Here is a 25,018-nt window from a genome sequence, read left to right on the forward strand (position 1 = left end):
AGAACAGGCAAGAATAATGGAGTGCAGATCTGTTTCCTCAAGTACTTCTGGCTCACAGATGGATGCCCAGGTGCTCAGCACTCGAAGCAGTTCCCATGACAGAGAAGATGAATAATTTCATATCTCTGCAAGCCTAATCTAGCATTTGTTCTGCATCAGGTTCTTCACATGATCATAAAGTTTCCAGTGTTCAATGACTTCTCTGGTGTTTGAGAAGCATGAAATACTTGTATAAGACAGGAGTTCTCAAAAGAGCTAGACAGGCAAGGTAATAGTTTTGCAGGGTTTAGTATCTCCAAGGATAACGCCTCTCTGGATAACCTGTGCCAGTGCTTAATCACCATCACAGTGAGAAGCTGTTCCCTGATGTTTAGAGGGAACTTGTATATTTCAGTTTGTGCCTGGCTTCTTGTCCTGTCACTGGACACCACTGAGAAGAACCTGGCTCCAGTTTCTTTACACTATCCATTCAGGATTTTGTGTATGTTCATTAGATCCACACTCTACTCCTACATCAAGAGTGTCTGAGGATCTTGAGAGAACCAAAGGCCTTAGTGAAGTACCCTCTGCTTTTCCCTCATTTACCAAGCCAGTAATTTAATTGTAGAAGTGTATCAGGTTGGTCAACCAGTTTCCCTTTGATGAACCTATGTTCAGCACTACTGATCACCTTGTCCTTCATGTGACTAAAAGTGGTTTCCTGGATCAGCTGCTCTTTCATCTTCCCTGGGATTGAGGTGAGTCTGACCTTCCCTCAGTCCAGCTAGTTTTAAAGTAGGAATGACATTTGCATTCCTCCAGCCATTAGGCACATCTCTCAACCACCATAATCTCTTGAAGACTGAAAGTGGCCTCACAATGACATCACCCACCTCCCTTAGCATTCATGGCTGCATCTCATCAGGAGCCATGGGGTCAGGTATGACCCCCATTTACTTAAGAGTCCTTCCCTGTGCTAATTCTCTTCTACCAAGGAACCTCTTCCTTGCTAGAGGTCTTTTACCATCTTCTCTGGTTCCTGAAGGTTTATCTTGCTAGTAAAGACTGAGGCAAAAGACTATTACCTCAGCCCTTTTCCATGTCTGTATCACTGGCTCCCCTGCCCCATTCAGCAGCAGGCTCACATTTTGCTATTTCCACATTCTTCCATTTCATACTTACAGTACAAGACCTTCCATTGTCTTTGACAACATCAGCATCTCATGGTCATTGCAGCTAAGGCTGCCTTCAGCCTTCCCACCCCCAAGCCTCTGCCTCATTTAGGCCTGAGATCCAGCAGAGCAGCTATCCTCACTGGCTTCTCTGTTGCTTGGGATCAGCACTGTGCAGTGCTGTGACCGGAAGGCTGAGGCCATCCTGTGCACTGAAGGAGTGGAGAACATGGAGTAAATAAGAGCTGGATACATACTAATGGACACTGAAATGCTGGAGCTGAGCTTGTACAAATACAGGTCCAGCACCTCGAAGCACAATTTCCAGACTGGCAGCTTCTTTTGAATAGCTTACAGACCCTCCAGAACTGAGTACAAATAGGATGTTTCCAGTGTGCTGTCTCAGAAGGGCTTCTTTTGAGTGTTTTTTCCATTATTTCTACTGATTTTGCACCCATCTGGGAACATTCTGTGGAGCTGCAGTATATAAATCTGGGTCTTGCAGTGCCCTAGCTTCTATCAGTGGGTCTAAATTTTGCTTGCGGTCTCTTGCAATGTGCTCATGCCGCACCTGATAATACTCAAATAATGTGAGTTTTCTGTTGTCAGGAATAACCTAGTTTATCCTGTGATACTGTATCTGATCTTTGTATATCTTGCTGGGAAGAAAGGGAGAGAAATGATCCTTCCCACCACGTCTTGTTGCCCCTGTTTTGTACAGGTGTAAAAACTAAGGAGCATTTTTTGTAAGGATAGTTTTCTATAAAAATATTTGATAATAGCCAGTTCTTAAAAGCTGTTCTCAAGTAAAATAGCTGTCTCTAGATACTATTGACGCATTTCATCAAAGTATGGAAGAAAGAAGGAGAAATGCCACGTTCTCCTCAGTAGAAAGGCTCATCTTCCAAAAGAGCTCAACAAGAGTGTCTTAAACTTTTACAAACCTTGAAAGTTTTCCTTCACTGTACCAATTTGATAATTGCTGTCACCTGCAGAGTTTTAGCATTGCTAAAACCTTTTACATTCAAAATAACCCCTCAAACTGTTCCCATTGCATGTGTTTGTGAAGTTCTCCTTCCAGCTCTTCATGGATTTAACGTCCTTCACTATTCTTAAAGGAAAATATATGAGTTTTAAGGTGATGCTTTATAGCAGAAGCTTAGAGCACAATTGTAAGATGAATATTGAAGTGTAATAGCTGTGACATTTATATTGTTTATCCAATGAATGTCTTTTTTTCTAGCAAAACACTTTGCAATTATTTTGAGCTGAGGAACCCTTCTCCATTTCATCACTTTTTAACTTTTACATGGCTGGATGTCTTGGGAAAAATATCTTTTTCTTGTGAGGATGAAGGAGAATTTGAATTAAGGAAGGTAGAAATTTTAGGGAAACTAATAGAAAAGGTGTGAACTGTCATGGATGATACCTTGCCATAGGGAACTAGATAATTCTGGGGGATCAGAGGAAAGACACCAGCAAAATCAAATCCTAAAGACAATAGAGAGGAAAATATGCTCTTGTAAATCAAAATTAGGTGCTCTGGATGTAAAGCACCACATACCTTGCATGGCAAAGTCATCACTGGAGTTTCTCGCTGCTATGGTGCACCCTTTCTGTGAATGGTACAACCCTTTCAGGGATAATGGGATGATTGTATTTTCTTTTAGATATGTCTTTCAGTGGCTCCCAGTCTGGAGGAAGAGAAGTTTCTGAATCACAGTATTTGAATGTCTTAAGAGTTTAAGTATAGGAGTGCCTGTCTTAGATATTCTGTCAGTTACTCCTGCTAGTAGTGTTTTACAGCTCTGTAATTGGTTAGATTTCCCATTCTCTGAAGCCACTCTTCTAAATGAATATGCCATAGTATCTTTCTATAAATAAAAAGGTGAATGAATAATTCCCATGGGCTGGCTGGGGATTTTATATTCCCTGAATTCCTGAATGCTTATTCAACATCATCTCTCTTCTTTCATCACTCTGTTCAACATTATCTATCTTCCGTTTTTCCTTAGGCTTCGGAAAGTTGTCATCTGTTTCCATTACATAAGAGCTTGTCAATAATCTCAAGATTTCTGAAAGGACAATTGATAAAACCCTATCTTGATTTTAAAAGGAGACTGTCAAGTCTATTACGCCCTTCAGATGCCTTCCTTTTAGAAATCAAAGTTCTTACTGTATATGTGTACATTTATGTATGTCTCAGTTGTTGTTTCCTGTTCCTATCTGGGGATCATAAAACATGAAAAGACCAAGACTGAAACTCATCATTTCTTAGGCAGCAGGGACAAAAAGCTGTGTTCCACTAACAAAATTATTCAAATTACAATCTCCGTAAAAAGAAATTTTAAGTGATTGCTGTCTCATATATGTGTTGAAGATAAAGCATTTTAAAAGCAGTAGTTTTCATACTGGAAGTTATATATATTGATATAAAGAGATCAGCTTTTAATTATATAAATAGTCATAGCTTCTTCTATCTTAGACACTTGCTTACAAAAAATTGAAAAGGTGTTGGGAATGGGCAACTCTCCGCGAAACCTAGACATCAGTTCTGAGGGATAAGCCTGTATGCAATGGAAAGATCTCTACAGTTCAGCCCTGAAGACTCATCAAAGAATCTTGTAGGAAAATGAATGTGTATTCTTACTATAATTTAATTTGGTTATCTAGAATATAATGTTGTATATTTTTGTGTACCTATATAATGCTTTAGAAAAATATTATTAATATTATTAAAATCAGGAGATTTCAGAAAGATATGCTGTGTGATTATTAAGCAAGCTTTGTGCTTGCAGCTCCATTTGGGAAGCATGCGTTGCTTTAGTTTTTTTACTCTCATTCTTGATTATGACATTTAAGAGATTAAACAACAATGTTGACAGTCTGTAGCCTTAAGTTTCATTAGAAATTATATGATTCTGTAAGGGAAATAAAAGCCGTAAGAAATTCTTCATAGATGTCTGACAGTATAGTAAGAAGAGATTACCTTTCCCTAATGCACCTTTGTGCCTACTGAAGTATAACATTATGTTTCAAATGAAGTTACTTAGGATTTATTTGACAAATGGGAGAAATGTGTAGATTTCACTAATCTTCAAAAGCAAAGCAGCAAAAAGAATATTGGTCACTAGAGAGGAACCAATGTGAGGAAGCACTCATCAATTCAAAATATACTTTATTTTTTTCCCCTTATGGTATCTCAGGTTTTTCCAACCAGTTTTCAAGGAAGAAATAGAATGTTTTTAAATGAAAATAAGAAGGTTATGTTGCAGATGCAAAATTATAACACACATGGAGCTAACTACTACTCATAGTTGTACATTTTTTCTCCTTCACATAAGTGTGCTCTTCATCCTGTGGAAAGCAGGAAACTTGTAAACTAGTTTTCAGAGAGATAAAAACCTCAGAACTGCATAGTACTTTTTCTCTCAAATCCCCTTTTGTTTCCAAAAAAAATTTTTTACAGTTATATAACATGAATAGTACTGTTTCCAGAGTTAAGGCATGAAAAAAGCACTAGCCTAGCTTTGAAATTATTTTAGTATGATAAGCAGATGAAAAGGAGCTGCTTTTGCTGTCCTGAGTTTGCAGTAAGAAACTTTAACTCCGTTTTGCAAGACACTGAGTATTCCAACATGAGGGTTGTTGTAGGTAGAACTGATGGGAGAGCAACATCTTTGTCTTGTTCTTCTGGTATCAGTTACCATTCTGTAATGAAAGGGATTGCATGAGATAAATTATTTCAGAGATGATCTTTGACATCTGACACTCAAACTTTCAAACCTAGGGTTGAGACTTCAACAAAGGTATGTTTGAATAGGAGTTCTTCAGTAAAGCTTTTCAGATGTTAATTACCGGAAATTCCAGTTTTCCAGTTACTGCACTAGCCCTACAATTCCTGTCAAAAGGAATAAGCAACTTTAATTCTTCTATATATTTATATCTATTTCTTTTCTTGCTATAGTCTTACATGAAATACTCTTCTTTCAATTTGTCAGAGATCCTGAATTTTTCTTGATAAAATACTATCCTATATTGAAATTATTAATGTGTAAAGAAAGTAGAAAAGGATTGCACTGTCCATGGGAATGTTGAGATACTCAACTGGTTCAATCTTCATTTACTGCAAAATCAAAATTCAAAATCACTGAAAGATTGCTGAGAAAATACAGGTCTAATTAGATGTGCTGCATATTCAGAGATGTATAAAATGCAAACAGAGAAAACAGGGAAACAGAGTGATTGAACTACTGAAGAGGAAGGTCCTTGTTCTAAGACTTCTGACAAAAGTAAGTCATTGATACACTAAGCACAAGAGGTAGATGCTAAGTTTGCTTCAGGAAAAGTGACAGAAGGACATTGTTCACTTCATTGCTGCTTCTTACACATTCTGAAATACTTGGAATTACTGTAAAGGTCTAATATAACGTCTGTTAAAGAGGAACAGGCATTTTGGAAAGCCTCAGATCATTAACTGGATAAGGGGAAAAAAAATCACAGGAGAGAACTGAGAGTGTGAACTTTCACACATCTAGACTATTAACTGCAGCTAAAATTAACCAAAGGGCTGGTTCACATTTCGATCATGAGACTTCAGTCTTGCTCTTGTATTTCCCTGTATTTCCTCCAAGGAGCAAATGCACAGCTTGTGCATGTTTGCTCAAAGTGTCAAGCTGCTAAGTTTCCATTGCAGGGACTGTTTTTCCTTTTTTAAAATGGAGATTCTTATTCTCCTAAAGGCTTTTAGAAAGTGAACTGCACAGTCTAAAAGTTCTCAGGTCCAACAAGGCAAATTTTGGCACAGAATAATGTGCAGTCTGAGTGCCTGGGTTGATCTCAAGGCATCTCTTTGAGGTACAGTTGGGCCTTGCCCACAGTCCTAAAATGACCAGAGTTGTAGGTATGCCTATTATGTCCATGTCAGCTGTCCTAAGAGAGGACACATCTGTAGCAGCAGAATGCATCCAGTGTGCTGCTGACTTGTTGCCTGATCAGTGGTGCTAATCTTGTCCTTGTAAACAGCAATATTATCACAAATACCTGGCGATTTTTCATAAGTCTTACAAAGCAGGTGCCATAGCTGAAGTTCAGTAGGACTGAATGACTTTTGCTGATTTCTCCTAGCATGAGTCTTTTATGGAAAGATCATCTGAGCTATTTTTTTTGTACAGTGTTCCTAAACAACTTGAATAAATAGTTTCTCAGTAACATTTATATCCACGAAACATAAGGGGTTTTTCACATCAAGCCTATCAAATATAAACAGCAGTTTAATTTTTAACCTTCTTTCCTTTTTGTAAGAGGCTTTTTTTTAAAGTCTTTTTCTATGGATATAATGTTGCTTCTTTTGGCAAGTTTCTTTAGCGTTTGATGGTATGAGTGAGGTGTTCACCACTTAAACTGTCAGCTATATCTATTAAGTTTTATATTAAGAATAATATAAGTTGTTACAGTTCTAAGAAGATTTTTTTCAGTGTTCACCAAAGAGCTGAACACTGGTGCTTTGAACTTGTGCAAGATACTTTAACATAATTCTGTGGTATCTTCATGTTTCCTTCTACAATATGTAAATTGCCAGAAGACATACAAACTGCACAAGACTACTTTTCTCACAAAGTGGTGGGTTATAATACTTGTGTTTGTGTTATACCACATCAGATGGGAGGCTTGAAAATGCTTTGAAATACAGCGTGGTTTGAGTGAACATCTGCCTTTAGCTTCTTTTACGGTCTAACTGTGAAACTACCTAGATGTTGTCCAGATGCAATAATACAATATTATTCAGTCCATTTGTGTCTGTGTGTGCAGTTATTAATTGGCTTACACTGATACTATGGTTATTACCTTCTGGTTAATATAGCAATTGTGCAATTGAGATCAGGAAAAGAAGTGTCTTTGGAAAAGTGAAAAATAGCATAAAGTTTTCTTATACTGCCTTCAGTATTAGATTTGAAAGCTAGTTTGTCTTAGTATGTTTTTGATCAAATTCTCTATATACTCAGTCATCAATACAATTTATTGGTCATGGGTTTTCCTATTTCAATGCTATGTAGATTAACTGTGCAAATCTACACAGCACTAAGTTCTAACAGTTCTAGTACTTCAGGGGAAGCATACACAAGCAATTAAAAGTCTGTATACTAGTATGTTACAAGAGCTAGGAAAGTGCTGTTAAAATATAACCTTATTTTTCTCAAAATTCACTTTAAGACAAAATATGTTTCACGTGTGCTTTTCAATAGAAGTGTGCTGGTATCTGTAATATAAACTGGGGAATCTAAGTTGCCATTTTTTTCTAGGGGCAAAAGTTTGAAATCATAAGTCATCAAGCAGGAGCGTATTCGCCTTGTTCTCCTTGTCTCCTTAAATGTGCTAATAAATGCTAAAGTATGTATAGGAATTGCTGTTATTCTTACATTTCTCTGTTCTAACTTCTGCTGTCTATAATGATTCAGTGACTGTCTATAACTTAAGAGTTCTGAGTGAAGTAATGTAATTGATTTCTCACTAATGCATCAATGTATTTGAAATAGAAGTCTTTCTGCAGTCATTGCCTTTTATCACTGCAGAGCCATTAACTAATAGCTTCCATCCTGGGACAATGGAGTGACTAGAGCCTGAGGGGAAATAATTTTCTATAATATATCTGCAAGAAGCACCAGTCTACAAGAGCTGGATTTTTGTAAAAGCAGACTTTAGAAATCATTTGTTACAATCATTTTGGGAAGAGTGAGGGCTGAAAAATGATGAGACGAATTCACATAATCAGAGAGAAAGAACAGAGAAATGAGATGTGCTTTCTAGCAGAGGATTCTTGTTTAACTGTGAGGCCAGCTGAAGAAGAAAGTACAAAGCAATGAACAACAACACTTCAGCTTGGAGAAGAGGCAATATGTGGCAGGGACAATCCTGGCACCCTTCCAGGACCCCAAACCCAGGCTTAAGTGGTGATCAAGACTAGTGAGAACAAATTAGGTCAAGATCTTTGTCTTTTCATCTAGCTGTTTTTCTTGTGCTTGTGCAGTAGCAATAAGTTTGTCTCAGAATCAAGAATGAGTGTTTTGTTTGCATTAATTAGTACATCTCAGTTAAGTGATCTGTAAAATCCACATTGTTGAGATCAAAGTTGAAAGAAAGTGCATGAACTACCTGGGAGTCAGAATAGCCCTGAGCAAGTCCGAGGAGCCTACAGCAGAGTTAGATGGTGAAGAAGGAAGAGAGCTTGTGTTGATGAGATTCCAGTCTAACCCTAACCCAGGATACTAGGAGCTGTCTGATCCCATATGAGAACCTTCCAGACAAGGAAAACTCTTGAAAATGTAATGCTACCCCTTGAGCTTCTAGGTTGTGGGGGTGAAGAGTTTTCACAACAATGCACATAGGGCAGTTACTGTGATGCTGGTTCCTCTAGTCCAGCTGGGAAAGATGTGTGGAACATTTCATTTAGGTATTCCTAGAGCCAAAAAATGCCAAAAACACAATTTAAGTTTGAAGAAATGAAGGCCGCAAGAAACTAGGATAATGGAAAAAAAATTTGGGAGTTATTGACTTGATCTGCCTAATGGTCTGCCACCTTGAAGAATAAGCAGCCCCAGCTTGGTTCATGTGGTTGCCAGGGCAAGAACAAGAACCCTGAGTGAATTTAAAAACTTGAGCTCCTAGTGTTCTCTCACAATGGGAGGAGTAGGAAAACCATTTCATTCCTTCTTCAACTTCAGAGCACTTGCAACACACAGAGTGGACAGTTCCTTTCTCTGATGGAAGCTGAATTCTGGTAAGAAAATTCTGGAGCATCAGATTGGTTTGGATGTATTTCAGTTCCTGCACAGGAGTAGTAAACAACACCAGGATCCAGTGTCCTGCTTCCACTCAGAAAAGTTCCCCCAGCACTGTGTGAGTATTTATGGACTTTACGACCCCCAGCACCACTAGCCCATTCCAGCAGTCCGTAGATATTAATGTTGTTTTGCGTCTGTGGCTAGTGGTGTGGGATAAGAAAGATATAAAGGAGAAGTTCAGGGTGAGGCAAGCCCATAACATACTGCTTTGGTTTGCATATTGGTGAGAGACTGCACTGGGAACTGAAGAATAGCAGGGGGGTTGCCCCTCAGGTAATTTAGGCAGCATTTTTTTCCTTTAGTCAGGCTGAATGCTTCAGTGCAATTTATGAGCTATTAAACAATTTGTGTTTTTCCTTAGTAAGATATATGGATATCTGAATATCTCTTGAGAATAAGGAAACCAAGAAGTACATTAAGAACTGTCAGTGAAGGTTTTTAATCCTTCGTTGTGTTGAGACCTAGGACATTAGCGGGAATACTGTTAGGCAACATTGTTCCGATCAAGAAAAATAGCTCTAGTTTCCCTAATGAATTCTAAAAGTACTTTAAATTCCACATAATAACTAATGTGCATTAATCTTGATCCCTGCAAGTCTTTAATGGCTGCTAAACAGCAGTGTATATCTTCAATTAAAATGTCTGCTTGAAGCATGTGCTAAAAATGCTGGTAGAAGAGAAGCAGTGCTGCTTCTTAATGGAGGGATAGAAATCTAGGAATCAAAATGGGTAGATATTCCCATTTCCAAGTAGTTTATTAATCACTTGAACTCCTAATAGGTTCTTCCATTGGGAAAAACAAAGTCAGATATTTTAGAAAACTTGAACTTGATTCGAAAGACTTGTATCAAGCCAGTCTGGGAGATGTGTCCCTGTGTTGTTGTCAGCCATGCACATGAAAAGCAGAATAGGAATGTTTTAATTCCTCACACCACAGTAAATGGCACAGCAGCAAACATGTCCTTTACTGTGTGACCCAGACATATTACCACTGCATTGAACAGAAGAGGTCCCTGTTTGCTGAGGGAATGTCTCCTGTTCAGAGCCTCCTTCTGCTGTTTCTCAGACTACCATTGTGCCTTGAGTTCATCTTAACTATCCCAGTAAATATTTACTGGAAAACACAGTTGAATACATGACAGTATATGTTTTGCCAGTTGCGGTGAAATAACCCATCAGACAAACCACATCACGTTAAATGTTCTTGTGAAGTATGTTCCTCCTAGGTAGAGAACCCATAAAGCTTGCAGATTAACAGAAAAAAGGCATGTCTCAGCTCATGTTGCTGCTTGCTTCAGACCACTGAATGGTAATATCAGAAAGTTCTTAGTGGAACTAAGAAAACATGTTAGCAAGGTGGATAAACAGCATCTGAGCAGTGGGGCCAGAACCGCCTGCAAGATCTTGGTATGTGGCCAGGCTTCTCCTCTCTTCCAGGGCTGTGCACATGCACTACCCTGCACCCCTGAGGGTCACCTGTGCAGGCTGAGAAGGAGACAGGGGTATCTGAGTGAGGTCAGCTGTGAAATGTGTTCTGGCAGTCTGGGAGAGGACCTGTGGAGTGATTTTATTCCTAAAGTCAAACAGAGAAGTGTCTCATCCCCTGCCTGGCGTTTCAGACCTTGCTCCTGTGTCTGCATCAGTGTGTCTATCTCAGTCTCGGAAAGCAATTAGAAAGTGAACAACTTGTTGCAGTCTCGAGTTCTGTTGCATGTTTGAAGTGCTGTGTCTGTGTAGTCATTTGGCACCCAGAGAAACACCTTTTCACACTTCCCTCTTGTGCACATCCATATAGCCAGGTAAACTGAAAATTGTACTTTGTCAGAGCCTATGGCCAGTACCATTACATGGATAAGACCAGGCTGTCATGGTTTAACTCCAGACCCTAAGAACCACACAGCCACAACCTGCCCTGTGTGGTGGAGAACCAGAAAAAAAGTAAACCTGTAGCTTGAGATAAGAACAGTTTAATAATTGAAACAAAATACTATAATAGTATCATATCATTGTAATGAGAAGCAGATATGTTTAATTTCTCTAAGGGTAACAAGTGATGCATGATACGACTGCTCACCACCTTGCTACTTCTCCCTCAGCAGCATTCAGTCTCTCCTGTCCAACTCCTCCCAGTTTATGTGCTGGGCATGATGTTCCGTGGCCTGGAATATCCCTCTGGCCAGTTCGGGTCAGCTGTCCTGGCCATGCTTCCTCCCAGCTCCTTGTACAGCTCCTCACTGGCAGAGCACGGGAACCTGAAAAGCCCCTAGCTCAGGGTAGGCATTGCTGAGCAACAACTGAGCCATCGGTGTGTTATCAATATCAGTCTCATGCTGAATTCAAAACACAGCACTGTACTGGATAGTGAAAAGAAAATTACTTCTCCCCGACACAGACTCAGTAGCTGCCTTTTACTCTGAATTGATAAAAGATAATGAGCTGCTTCTCCTTCAGATGCCTTCTTCATTAGTGGTATGGGGGAGACTACAGCTGAATAATACCTTGAATCTGGATTTTGGACAGCAACATCATAAAAATTGCAGCTTTGTACCAGAAAGTACAGATTAAGTATAAACTGCCTTTGCTAGTTCAAATTTATTCCAGAAATATCGACAGAAAAAATTGTAGAGCAGACTGTAGAGGGGATCAAGACTGAGCCAGGAGAGCTGTGATCTCTCCTTCACTGGTTTGTTTGTCACATTGTAGCTGGTGTGAAAACAACAGGTTCCGGAAATTCTCAGCGATGATTCCATTTGGCACATAGGCTGGGGGTTGGAACATGCTTTTTGATCCAGATTAAATTTGTGACGCTCGCTGACCCAGTATTGTAGAGGTCCAAACTTAATGAATGTAGACCCATTTTTTAGGGAGTTTGTTGGAATTGCACAGTAAAATAAAGATGGGTGGCATTCTGTTTCAAATGTATTGCATGTAATTTTATGCTGTATATATCATTTATGCTAACCTTATGAAACAGATGTAAAAGTCTTGTGGTTCTGGCAGATTTTTCAATTTGTAAATTCAGATTTTTCTTATTTGTAAACCAAGCCTTGACAGTACTTTGCTCTGTTTCTAATGGAAACCTAGCAGTTTCAAGACCAAATTGCTAACCAGTTTTTGAAAATTTCTTTTACCAAGAAGTGATTTCCTGCTTTGATATAATTTCATTTTGTAACTTACTAGCTTTTCTTAAACATCCTGTAGCAAAATGAACTGTCTGAAGTCAAGTGTTGACTTTTAATGCTGATAAATTTTCTAGCTTCCTTGTAGCTTTGTTTTATAATGCAGTTGTGTCTCCAAAACAGTCTTCCAAAACCTGTTTTAATGCGTGAAAAAATACTTATTGTGTACAATTTCAACCAATAAATAAAGAAAAATCTAAGTTGTCAGGGCTAGCAATTTGGGGAAGGAAGAAGTAGGAGTGCCAAGATGACATGTCTTGCCATTGGGATAAAGAAATAAGTAGAGAAATGCAATATTGCAGGAAGTTATCATGTGATACAGAGACCAGATCTTGCAGCCCATTACCAGATGAAGCAATCTCAATCCCAGGTACCACGGTGTAACCCACAGCCTCAAAACAGTTCCAATAGCCCAGCTGTTGTGCAGGAAGTACTCACTGGAAGCTGACTGCAGAGACAGTGGACAACAGGCTTACCAGACTGTGAGGCAGGTAGCAGAGTCAATAAACTGGGGGATTATCCTGTTTAATCATGTGGCAATATGAGGAGGATGAAGGTTTGACCGGTTTTGGCAGCAGTGGGCTAGTGCATTTAATGAAAGAATATACCTGTGTGGAAAGGGGGTTTGTATTTTGGTCCATAAAACACAACATTTTAAAGGAATTTGAAGTCTGATTTACAAGCCTCAGTGGAGATAACAGTACTACCAGTATTCATATAGAGTCACTGATGTGTTTTCTCTTATTTTCAATATTTTGTGATGAAGCAGAGATGTTCTTAATTAATATTCTTGTGAGCAAAGCAGTGAATGAACATCCTAGAAGGATGTTTGGTTTAGTTATTTGCAATTTAATCTCAATTATTTATTGAAAACAAGGACATAGTAAGAGAAGAGTAAACGAAAATCAGAGTTGAAGGCTTTGACAAAATCATCTTTCAGTATAACTTGGTGTAGTCCATAACACATAGATTAAGATGTATCTAATTTAAAAAGCCACCATATACCAAATCCTACTTCCAACTGCCTTGGTTAGCACAGTCAGTGTGTTATCAGCTAAATTTCATCTTAACAAATTAAAAGCCAAATAATGCATGTTGAAAAGTGTTCTCAGTGCTTGTGAATGATGCTGACAAATCCATTCAGGATTACAAGCATTACTTTGCAGTGCTGCAGGTCTTCAAACTGGAGTTGGTTCTCCATTATACTGGCACAGGGGTACCTCCACATACATACTGTGCTCCTGTGAGAAAAATGAAGGCAGTTTGACTTTGCTCAGATAAATCAGATGATGTTTCTTTTCCAACTTCTAGTTTTGATGTATGGTTTTGAATTTGCTAAATTGCCCATACATCTTATGGGTTTTGCCCACTTTTCATCTGAATTTTTTATTGCATACAAACGTTCTTTAAAACAATGGCTCATATTTAGATCTCTAATGAGGACATTATTCTTCATCACTATCTGAGACTATCCCCTTCCAGTAACACAAAATAGTTTGAGGAACTAGTCCATTTTCAAAAAACTTTTTTCATACCAAATCCCAGTTGAGTTGCTGCACAGTGCCCACCCAGGCACTGAGAAGGAAGGCTTTACACTTTCTTTGCTCACTTGCTGAGCCATGGTATATCCTATTAACAGCCTCTCAGAGTTACTCAGAATCTCTACAGAGCTACAGAACTATTGTCTGATTTTTTTGTCTGAACGGGTAATATTTCTTAATTAGAAGAAGCTGGAAAGAGAATTGATGCAAACAACTCAGGCCTGGTTTGGCTTTCAATTAGGATTAAGAAGTGATATGCCAGAGTGTATCTGTGTATTTTCCCTTATGGAAGTGTCAGGTAACAGTCTGGCATTCCACATAGTGAAAAGTATATTTAATTTCCTGTTGTCTTCTACATGTCATTGGCAAGTTTATTTGTTGTATGATATAAAACTGCAACTGTCTTCTTTGCCTTTTGAAGAAATAGTCATATTGCATGTTGTAAATGTCTTATAACTACATGAGTTATTTTTAAACAATGTGAAGTTAATAACAAGTAATATTTTAGGGACACAGTTTATATTTCTGTGATTTAATTACAGAGGTAAAATCATCGGTTCAACTTTTCAGTTTTTCGTTATCCAGTTTAATTGTTATCTGTATCTAAATTAGTTTTAGATCTAGAACAGATCTAAAGAGAAAGAACTGAGAAAATCACACAGCGTTTAATTTTAAAGTTTTATTGCTATACTGTTTGGTTTTGGAATGTCAATGTTGAACTATTACAAAAGCACCATTTTCTTAAAGAAAACATTAATGTTGTTGAGAAACCACTGTTGGGGTAATTTTCTTGTTATTAAACTTTCCCCTTGATCTGAATATTAAGAAAACACAGGCTCATCAATGAGACAATTGTAGCAAAATTTACAAACCTTGTTAAATGCAGAAATTACTACAGTGTGTTATTTTAAATTTTCTGTGACTTCCTGACTTAAAATACTCTCAATTTAGATATGCATTGAGTGTTTGGCTCAGAGTACTACCTATAAAGCTGTTGTAGGATGGTTTTCAGTTTCCAGAGTAGTTTCTCACCATTGGAATTGTGCACAAGTGCGCTAAATTTTAAAGCAGAAAGGCTCTGAGGGTGTACAGAATTTAATTAGCTCTTGCTTTACTGTTGTGTTAGTTAAAATACTCCTTGGATATGTCAGTTGGAATTGGTGGGTACCTGGAAGAGGTTTTTGTGAGAAACGTTGAAAGCACACTGTTCCAACTGCAGGGACTCTCTCTGCACACCGAGGGTGTGCAAGGAACATTCTCGGTGCATTTTTCTGCATATTAGATTTCTGGATCATCCTGTAATCCTGCAGACAGCATTGGATGAGTTCTTGAGGAGATATATGAGGTGTCTGGCGTTTGTTCCTGCGGCGCTAACTAGTGTCTTGTTTGTCCCAGCACAAGCATGAAGTGAAAACACACTGCAGCTTGCCAGTAGTGCTGGGGCAGTGCTGTTTGTAGCTCCCATGGCTCTGCGCCTTGCAGCATGCTGTGCTAGTACCAAGGAGGAGCACCTGGACAGAAAATCCAGTGTTCCTGCACACATGTACAAGGGAAATTGCCAGAGGGTAGACACCTGAGTTATAGGCAGGCTATGGACAATTGCTCAATCTTGTATCAAGTGTCCATAAAAGGGCATAGAGTGGAATTAGAGTAGTTTGGCTTAAAAGGGACCTTAAAGATATTGCCATGTAACCAATGTTAAAAAAATATAACCACAAAACTTGAAACATTTTTCTGAAAATGTAACTATCTTGTCTGTCTGTCTCATGAAACATTAATGCTCACAAACATTGATTTTTGGTTCTCAGAGCTCCAGGCATTGAAGCTTGTTAGCCAAGTACTGGGCTGGCATCTTCAGACTGGGCTGAAGCAGAGTTTTACGGGATAACCAGCCCTAATTCTTCATAACTGAAGAATATTGCCAGAGAACTAGCTTATCTGAATAAGTTGTTCCCATAGTCAAATTCCTGTGAAAGGAAGTTCTAGTTCCATTACCAAATGTCACATCACTTTCTTTCCATTGCGGAAGGAGTTTACAGAAAGCTGTGGTCCAGGTGTGTATGGAAACCAGGACAGACCTTCCACATGGAGCTTCAGAGTCGTGCCGGGGGCGGTTGTGTTGCAGGGCTATGATGATGTTGGAAGGCAGCAGGCAGTTTCAAAATGCCTTTTCCAAACCCTTGCCTTCCAAACTACTTAGGGCTGCTGTATGAGTGTTCTTGTTAGAGAGAAACTTGGCTGTATTTGGTAGCAAATTGAAGTCCTAATTTACAATATCAATGCTGTAAGCTGATTACTTGTAAAAGACTAAATACATTTAGTCTGCAGACTCTACTTTGTTATTGTACTGCTTTTAAGAGCTATTGAAAGAAGTCAGGTGAACTTGCAAAAAATTAGAGGTTTACTCATTATCAGAATAGGAATGGGGATTGTGGATATTTGGAGTTTAAAGGATATGTGAACATGTATCTAAACACTTTCTGAAGTTTTCATTTATAATTTCAAAATAAAGTTTGGAGAAGATTTAAGTTTGTTTTGTTTAAAGCAAGGGTTATGTTGCCCTTTGAGTTCCTTTGCTAATTAGATGTTTCTATTTTAATGTAGCACTGTATTTCTTAAAGGGGTGCCATTGAGATGCAAAACAAACCAGAGGCAGTCTGCTTTCCAGTTAAGAAGAGTGTTTTTTTACAACATTATTTTCAGCCAATTATAAATTAAGGCCATAAGATAATAGAAGCAAGAAATACTGGACTTCTTTTACTTTGTTCCCTATGGCACTCTTAGTGAACTAAAGTGAATTCATAAGAATGCAGTTTTCGTTCAACCTGTACATTGTAATCAGATTTTAGTGGTCATTTTAACTGATCAAGAGCTAAATAAATTTTCATTTTCAGTAAATTTTTCTGTGCTATTTTTATAGGTATATGCCTTATGCTATTGCAACTTTGTAAACCTGCCTCTTCATTTGGAATATCACTGTTTCTCATTAGCATTCTGTAGATGAGGTTTTCCTAAAAACTACTTTCATATGTATATAATTACAAATGGTTTTTTATTTTCATTTTTAATATAATTGTGAATTACACTTGTAGTTTATTTAAATCTCTTGACAATTCACTTAAATATGTGATATTTTTTTAAATGTAGTTCTCTTTGAAAGGATTTTTCCAGCACATGAACTGTTCAGCTTGCTACTAGTGAGTATTACAAAGCAAAAATACTTAATGCAAATGAAAAGGAAATCCGGATTGTAGAAATTTTTTCACAGAGTTGTCAGATATTTAAAGTTGTTCATTCATTGTTTTGGCAGTTTTTCATATGTGAGGTTAAAGATACTCAGTTATTATCGGTGTGTTTGGCTTTTAATAACAGTCGAGCAAAATTCGTTATAAAAATGCAAATCAGGCTAATGAGAGCCTGCAACACTGCTGAATCATTTTCCCTAAATAGTTAGAAGGAATCCTGTATGAACTTAACTTTTCCACTCAATAGTGCTACACACTATGGCTCTGAAACTGGAAATGACAAAGAAGGGGCACAAGGCAGTGAGGAAAATATATATTCTAAATTGTTTGTTATGTTAGTAGATACACTGCCATGGGGATATACTGCTTTTTCGCTGACGGTAGAAATTATTAACAGAATGTTATCTCTTTTCTGAATTTGTAAAGAAAAAATGCAGCTCTGTGTTCCTGATGTCCTTCCTCCATACTTCTGTCAGGGTTAGCTTTTCATTTGATACAATAATACCCATTTAAATGTTTTTTGAAGACCTGTGAAGCTGCTTTTACAGTACGCAAATAGTGAAAGATTTTTATATCATAATTTTAAAAAATGCTAACATTCAGGAGAGATTTTTTTGGTTTATTTTTTTGGTTTATTATAGAGAGCTAATATTTAGCTATGTTTTCTTTTTTGGTTTTTTCATGGTTTTTTCCTCCCCATGAGTGACTAATGTTTCATATCGAGACTGAACAGAGCTGTCATTCTAGCCTTACTGAAACAAGAACTGACAAAATAGTTAATAGTCAGGCTTTTGTATTTCCAAAGATACTGTTTAATACAACTGAATGAGGGATGAAATGTGGGAGATGCATCCATTAAGGTTTCTGGAAAGTCTTTTTGTAGGTCGAAACTTCATTTTTTAATTAATTAGTCACACTGACTATTTCAGATCCCTGTATTTTGTTGATTGTCCTCACTGAAATCTAGTTGATGTGAAGCACATTGAAATTTTAAAAGTTACTTTCTTGCATAAATTAATATTTTTGCTCATCTTTGCTGTAATTATTTTGTAAACTAACTGTTCTGCACTTTCAAGAACCGGCAGTGAGGTATTTTTTCACTGATGTGTTCTTTCTTGTATTTCTTTATAGACCCTTTTTTTCCTTTTGTATGAGATCTTTGCTATTGATTTATGTCCCAGAAAACTTACAGTATTTGGGCTGGCTCTAAAAGCCTGCTTGTCCTGACACATCCTTTAATCCAGTGTCTGCAGTTGTGTGTACATGTTCCATATGTGTAAATGACAGCTGTCAGATGGCTGATTTCATTTTTCAGTGGGCAAATACCATCAGATTCCATGGATGCAGCCTTACAAACAGATGAATAGAAATGTTTTCAGCTGCAAGTATTGTGGTATAGATTCCCTCTATGACTTTATTTTTCAGTTAGCACTGCCTATGTACTTCTTATTCACTACTTTTTAAAGATGCACTTAACTCCTTCTTTTGCTGAGTAAGACTCTTTCAGGTTTCTTTAATTCCCAATTAGCTTTTCTTTGCTAATAGTATCATTAATGCCTGAAATAGCGCTGTAGCTCTGAAGGCTGAAATCATCACAAAGTCAGCAAGTGTTGCTAAGGCTCCATACATTTGTATAGCTTTTAATGAAAATGCGCTGAGATTTCTTCCAACTGGGCATTTTAAGCATGGGAGCTTCCTTGTCCAAACTGCATGCTAATAGAGGCTGTGTGGAAGTAATCACTGTTATGCCTGAAAAACTGCTTTTTATTGTGAATTAGGTTACATTTAGTGCCCTGAAACTTCTTCAGCATGCCACAGTTGAGTTTCAGTAGTGAAGTATTCAGGTAACACTTCTACCTTCATCCCATTTTTCCTTGTTAGGGATTTAGAGCCCAGAGTGTATCCCAGGATTTCAACCTTGCCTCCCAGGAATATTACTTCTACGCTGCTATGCTAAACAGCAAAACATACCTGACATCAGTGTGAGGAATTGCCCTGTAAAGCAGCAGCAGTGTCTCTTTTTGTCCCACAGCTGCAGCAGAAAGGGAAGATGAACATAGTACTGCTCACTTTCCATTTTGATTTGGACTCCCCTTCTGAATTCCCACCACACCTTGTCCATCTCCCTGAAAAGGTGAGAAAGGGCAGGTCGGGTGTCAGTCAACCAGCCCACAAACCAAGCAGTCTGGGCTAATGAGTATTTCTTATTCTTGGAAAACAGCAATAAAAGTGTCTGTACAAATAAAAACTGCTTTGTATTTCAGCGTTGCTTACAAACTCACAAGTTTGACCGTTAATCTTGGCCTTTATTTCTTTTGGATAGGTATCATTCATGTCAGTATTTATCAAAGGTCTTTCTGTCTTGCTATATGCTATTTCTCTGTACTCTCAGAGGTAACAGGATTGTTCTTAAATTACTGCTTTTAGCTGAAATAGGTAGATCATTTTATTAGTTTTTCATGACTGCAAGTGGGTGCATTCTCTTCTTAATGAAACCCCACTCAGCAAGGAAAGTTATTTGAGAAATGCCTGTCCCCTCTGCATGTATTTTTCTGCTTGAAATCTGAACAAATTATCCAGAAGGATTTTGAAGGTGTTTCTACATCTCATTATGAATTCTGTGCAATGCAAAAATCTCAACTTTATTTTTATCTCAGAAGTACACGTCTGATATAAAATTCCCTTTGGCAAGAAAAAGAGATTTTAGGATTCCACAAATCCAAATTCTTTTGCTTATGGCTACGTCCCAGTTGAAGCGTTAAGATTTTCCTTGGAGATCTTTCAGAGCCAGGAACATGATTCTTTCAGCAGGGTATGGTGCACATCAGTTTCCTGTTTAAACTGGTTCATTCTCCAGAGATGCAAAGAAATGTGTTGTTCAGCCTGGCAGTACTAATCCAAAGAGACACAAAAGGGAAGGATGGGACCCCAAAGTTTGGAAGCATGGAAGTGTAGATGCTGGTGTAGTGAGATTTGGTTAATCAGTAATGGTATTATATTTATAAAAAAGGCAGAAACTTGAATAATTCAAAATCATATAACATTTGTATTTTGGTAACATCTCTCACACAATGGCTTTCTTCTTTCTTCTGGGATGCAAGAGGAATGCAAATCTACTCATTATTTTCAAACAGTCTCATTATTTTGAACTGTCTCTTCAAACAGGACGAAATAACACTACTTTGTTCTTTACATCTACCACTGACAGTACATAACAGCAACTAAAAAATTAATTGTGTGAACTGGCTACTGTTAGTTCATGTAAAAGCAAGTGCTATACTTTTTGTGTAGGCCTGAAAAAAGATGAGTCCTTTAACCTCACTTTTTCTCATGGTGAATATGAATCTCTCCATAAGCACTGAGACACCTCCATTCATGGGCCATGTCTCTGTCTGTCCTTCCAGGGGTCACAAGCGCAAACTGGATGAAGATGATGCTGCCAGTGACTCCAGTAAAGAATCCAGCAATGAAGATGAGGAAGGAAGCAGTTCTGAAGCGGATGAAATGGCAGCAGCACTTGAAGCTGAATTGAATGACTTCATGTGAGATTCATGCAGAAGACAAAATTTGTGATTATATTTTACTTCTCATAAACAGATCAGACTTCAGATAAATCCCTTATGTCAGTACTCAATGTTTTTCCAAAATACGTGTGTATATTTTGCAAAGCAACTCAAGAGGTGATATTTTACAAAATCAGAAATAGATGTTTTTAAGTTGTTTACTAAAGGAATATATATATACTTTTTTAAGCAAAAAAAAGTATTAAATGGGACATGGTGTTCTATGCCAAAGATATGTTAGGAGCTCTGCAGAACCTTCATGTATGGAACAGTGGTACAAAGATTTGTGATTAAACCAACATCAAGTTTCTAAAAATACCACAGGCTGTGGTCTATGGGTTACAATCTTCAAAAACAGGAGGAGATAAAGGAGATGGGATTGTCTGGGTAGTACAGCAGGAACCTGACAAACTGGTCATCTTTTTCCAGAAATAGAGCTATCAAATATAAAAGGATTTTTGAAATAAAAAAGAACTATTTATATTTGTATAGAAACAGAGAATGTGATATGCAAGCTTTGTGAACTCTGCACTTGACCCACCTGTCATTTGCTTGTAAGAGAATACATAGTGGTCAACATTCATGTTTTTAGGCTACTTTGTTGAATAGCTGGGTTCTTTAGAGACTTCATTTAGATTTTTAACTTTCCTTCTCTGTAACTAGAAATTTAGCACAGCAGACTATGTGGTTCTGTACTGCCACAAAATGCTTATTCACCCATTCATGTTGTTTTGGAAAGAACAAGTGCTACTTCAGTCTAGATAGAATTTAATTTCTTTGACAAGAGATCTTATGTAAAGTTTTTGTATATTCTATTTCATATTTGACCCACAAAACAGATTTTCTTTCATTTAATAAAGGTTCATTTTGTATGCTTTGTTTCTGTTTCCTGTTCATTTTCTTCCATGAAACATAAGGCTCTTTTCTGTATCATCTTTCCTTTATTCTGCATGAAAATAATGAAAAACGTTGAAAGCAGGTGCAAATTTGTAGATTCAGGCAGGTAGCTGAAGGACAGAAAAGAAACACTGGCTCAGAGGATTCATGGACTCTAACATCTGACTTTGCTCAGGTGTGTGTCTTTGACTGGCCTCTGACATTACCCATAGGAGTTGTTGCCCTGGTATTGAATTTCTGTGGCTAGGACCATGGTTTATTCTCAGTTGTTAGCAACTGGAGATTAAACCCTTTTAACAATGTTTGCAAAAGAAGACTTGTTAGTTTGTATGTCATGGTTAAAAAGAAGTACATTCTGGTGCAAAAATACTTCATTTTTCCCCTTAGCAGTTAAACAGAACATTTCAGTAGAATCTCAGCTGCTTTACAGATAGCACTCTCATTTTAAAGCTTCATAATGACAATAAAAGGAAGACTAAGAAAATATTGAAGCCTTTTCAGATTAATATTGCTTTTCCACTTCAGAATGCAAAGTCAGCATCCACAGATGAAAATAGTGGATTTGGTGGGAAAATGCTCTGTTTCCTGGGCATTTACACAAGTACCACACAGCTGAATTCTACAGTGCCCTGCCTGCTGTAGCTCTACATGAAAAGAAGCAGGATGTCTCCAAGTGATTTTTCATAATGCAATAGAAAATGCAGCATCCCCAGCTGCCAGAGGATGATTCCGTGCAATTACATACTAAAATCCTGGGGTTGTGGGGCATGTTCTGTGTTTTCTTAAAACCCTACTTGAAATAATGTGAAATAACATCAGCTTTCTGGGTCATTGTGATGCTGCAAATGACTTGACAGCGCAAATTTCAGCAGAGACTTGTTCTGGCTGATGATCTTTGCCAGTCACGCAACCTGGGGCAGCATTTCAGCTCTGAATGTAAACACAGCGAGCAAAGCTGGGCTTTGCTGGGTGCTGCATCCCTGGCACCACAGCTGCCTCGCAGTGCTTGTGGGAGGATTCTCTGTGGACAAGCTCTCTGGTGAGAAAGGCTCTATCTTCCTCCCAGTGTTATTTTATGGATGGTTTAACTGGTGGGAGGGAATGGTCTGGTCAGGAGTCCTAAAAGCCATCAGCACTCCAGTATCTCTTAACAATTCCTGGCCTGCAGTCCTTGGAGTAGGGGGCACCTAGCAGAGGGGGGGGTTGAGAGCCACCAACTCATTGCTCACTGCCAGAGCAGCCCAGAAGGCATCAAGCCTGCTTTCTGCTGAAAAGTGGGTTCCTGCTCAGTCAGGTGGCTGTGCTAAGTGCACTGATCACCAGTCTCTGCACAGGTGGGAGAGAGAAGTGGAGTCTGAAAATTTAATACATGGTAAGTTAAATGCCCATTCTAACCTGCCAGCAAGAAGTCTCTGGATGTATGAAATTGTCACTCACTCCCACTAGCTTACACTTTTGTGAAGGTGCAGGAAAAGCAACAAATGTGCTTTGTGAAATGAGTTTAACTCTTCATTAAGTGACCTAGATATTTTGACTGGGTGTTTTATCCTGCCTTCTTGCCCTACTTCTATACATTAGGTAACTAGCAAGGACCTGCTGCCAGCAAGGGCACTCTGACAACTGACAAGGAAACCAGATTCCCAGTGAGGCTGTCGAACTCACTGGGTAGTATTGGTTTCTGAAAGGGTACCAGTGTGGAAATGAGCACATAAAGGGCAACTTGCTTCATCAAGATTTCTAAGCATGTGCTATCACTGAGGGCTAGGAAGGATGGCTCCTAAGGGCTCATGGTTATTTAAGAACTGATAAGAGCCATCATTTTGATTTAAAGACCAACAGTTTTACTTTCTCCTTGACTTGCCCTCACCAGTTCTTAAGAGAATGAGAAGACATCACAGCTCTTATGAGGATCATAGAATAATTTGGGTTGGAAGGGACCTTTAAAAGTCATGTAGTCTATTCTCCCTACAATGAAAGGGACATCTTTAACTAGACCAGGTTGCTCAGAGCTTGGTCCAGCCTGGCCTCAAATGTTTCCAGGAATGGGGATGTAGTGGGTCCTGTGATAAAAGCAAAAAGCATCACGTAGTGGCCAAGCTTTTCTCCTTGTGCCTGTGCTGGGGACAGCGGAGGACGAGGGAGCTGTTGCTTAGCACTGAGATGCGAAAAGCTCCAAGCATGCAGATACTTTTACTGTTGGGTTTTGTGCATATGTGAAGTAGGCCTTGAGTTTTCTCAGTGTTAGATAGTAACATCCTCTGTGAAGGGTGGGAAGTCTCAATTTTCCTTCTTGGCACTACTGCTTACAGAATAGGTGACTGTCTTGCAAGTGTGAAAATACACATACACAAACCTGGATTTGTACCTGAAGATTTCTCAGCTCTACCTAATTTTACTATAGTGCAGTAGGTGACAAGTCAAAGAATTAATACATAGTGGTCTTGTTAAGGAAGTGGATCTCATCATGTAGCTGAAAATTCAGCATGAGAAGACTCCCAATTCTCACTACCTGCAGGCAAGCTTTTTATACATTTGTTTTTCCTATCCAATCCCACCTTCCATTATCATTTCAGAAGTTTTTGGAGCCCAGCACCCGGCTCAGCCTCCTCTCCCAGGAATGGGAGGCAGTAGTATCCAATCCCCCAAGCAGCACCACCTACAGCAGGCATACATACCTGTACTGATAGGCTGCAGCTGCATATCCTGTGTTCCTTCTGCTGACTTGGCTCTGAGACAGATGACCTGTAGTAACAGCAGTAACAAATACTACAGATAAGTGAAAATACTGCCTTTTTGTAGGCAGCGTGAGTGCTTCCACGTGGAAAAAGAACATCTTTCTTCTAGGAATTAATTCCTCACTGTCATACAGCTCATAACCATAAGTGGAAAAACCTTTGCTTCTCATCTCCCATGAAGATCAACTCAATCATTCCCAGCAGCTGTTAAGTCATTGTCCCCAAGAACCAGGCCAGCTGCTTTCCTGGATCTCCTCAGGGCCCACGTGAATCCTTCTATCTTTCTCCTCCAAGGAAACGGTCAGTCTGTTGTCATCAATATACGCATGACAGAATGGCTGAGGTGGGAGTGGACCTCTGGGGGTCATCTGGTCTAATCCCCTGCTCAGGCAGGGAGGCTCACCTGTTCATGTCCATGTCAGTGTCTGGATGTCTCCAAGGATATAGAGTGCACAGCCTTTGCTCAGTCATCTCACAGTAAAAAGATTTTTTTTCTTTTTACTTTTTGTTTTGTTTTTAGGGGAAATGGAAAGGAAAAAAGTGCACACAAGGAGCACGATTGGTGGCTAAGGCTGAGGAGGCATAGGTGCACACTCCTGGGGTGGTCCAAGGACCATGAGCAACAGCGGCTGTGACACTTTCCCCCGGGGTCCAGAGTATAAAGAACGAGATGGGCTCCGCTTGCCACTCTGAGGATCGATTTTATTAACAGAAACACAAAACTAACTTTACTAAAAGGACGGGCAGAGGCAAAGATCTCAAACAAACCAAGACAGTGGGTTTTAGGACTGCTTAGGGGCGGAGTTCAGGGTATGGATCCAATAGGGAGAGGGGTACAAGGCAATACAGAAACCAATGAGGAAACA

The 25,018-nt window shown here is 38.7% G+C and overlaps 2 protein-coding genes across 4 annotated transcripts in view; one reads left to right on the top strand and one right to left on the bottom strand.

The window, feature by feature from the left end:
- CTDP1 (CTD phosphatase subunit 1) overlaps positions 1-21,397 on the top strand; it is a 102,159-nt gene extending 80,762 nt beyond the window's left edge. For all 3 annotated transcript variants that reach the window (XM_063403879.1, XM_063403888.1, XM_063403899.1), the window contains one exon: positions 20,362-21,397. In XM_063403879.1, the coding sequence (XP_063259949.1) occupies positions 20,362-20,385 (24 nt within the window). In that variant the 3' untranslated portion in view covers positions 20,386-21,397. The remainder of the gene's footprint in view (positions 1-20,361) is intronic.
- Positions 21,395-25,018, bottom strand: part of LOC134553836 (uncharacterized) — a 32,680-nt gene continuing 29,056 nt past the window's right edge. The window contains exons 5-6 of the mRNA XM_063403967.1: positions 24,093-24,159; positions 21,395-21,527 (exon numbers count right to left, since the gene is read on the bottom strand). Of these exons, the coding sequence (XP_063260037.1) occupies positions 21,516-21,527; positions 24,093-24,159 (79 nt within the window). The 3' untranslated portion in view covers positions 21,395-21,515. The remainder of the gene's footprint in view (positions 21,528-24,092; positions 24,160-25,018) is intronic.

The sequence above is a fragment of the Prinia subflava genome, chromosome 1 (assembly GCF_021018805.1).
Source record: "Prinia subflava isolate CZ2003 ecotype Zambia chromosome 1, Cam_Psub_1.2, whole genome shotgun sequence".
NCBI lineage: Eukaryota > Metazoa > Chordata > Aves > Passeriformes > Cisticolidae > Prinia > Prinia subflava.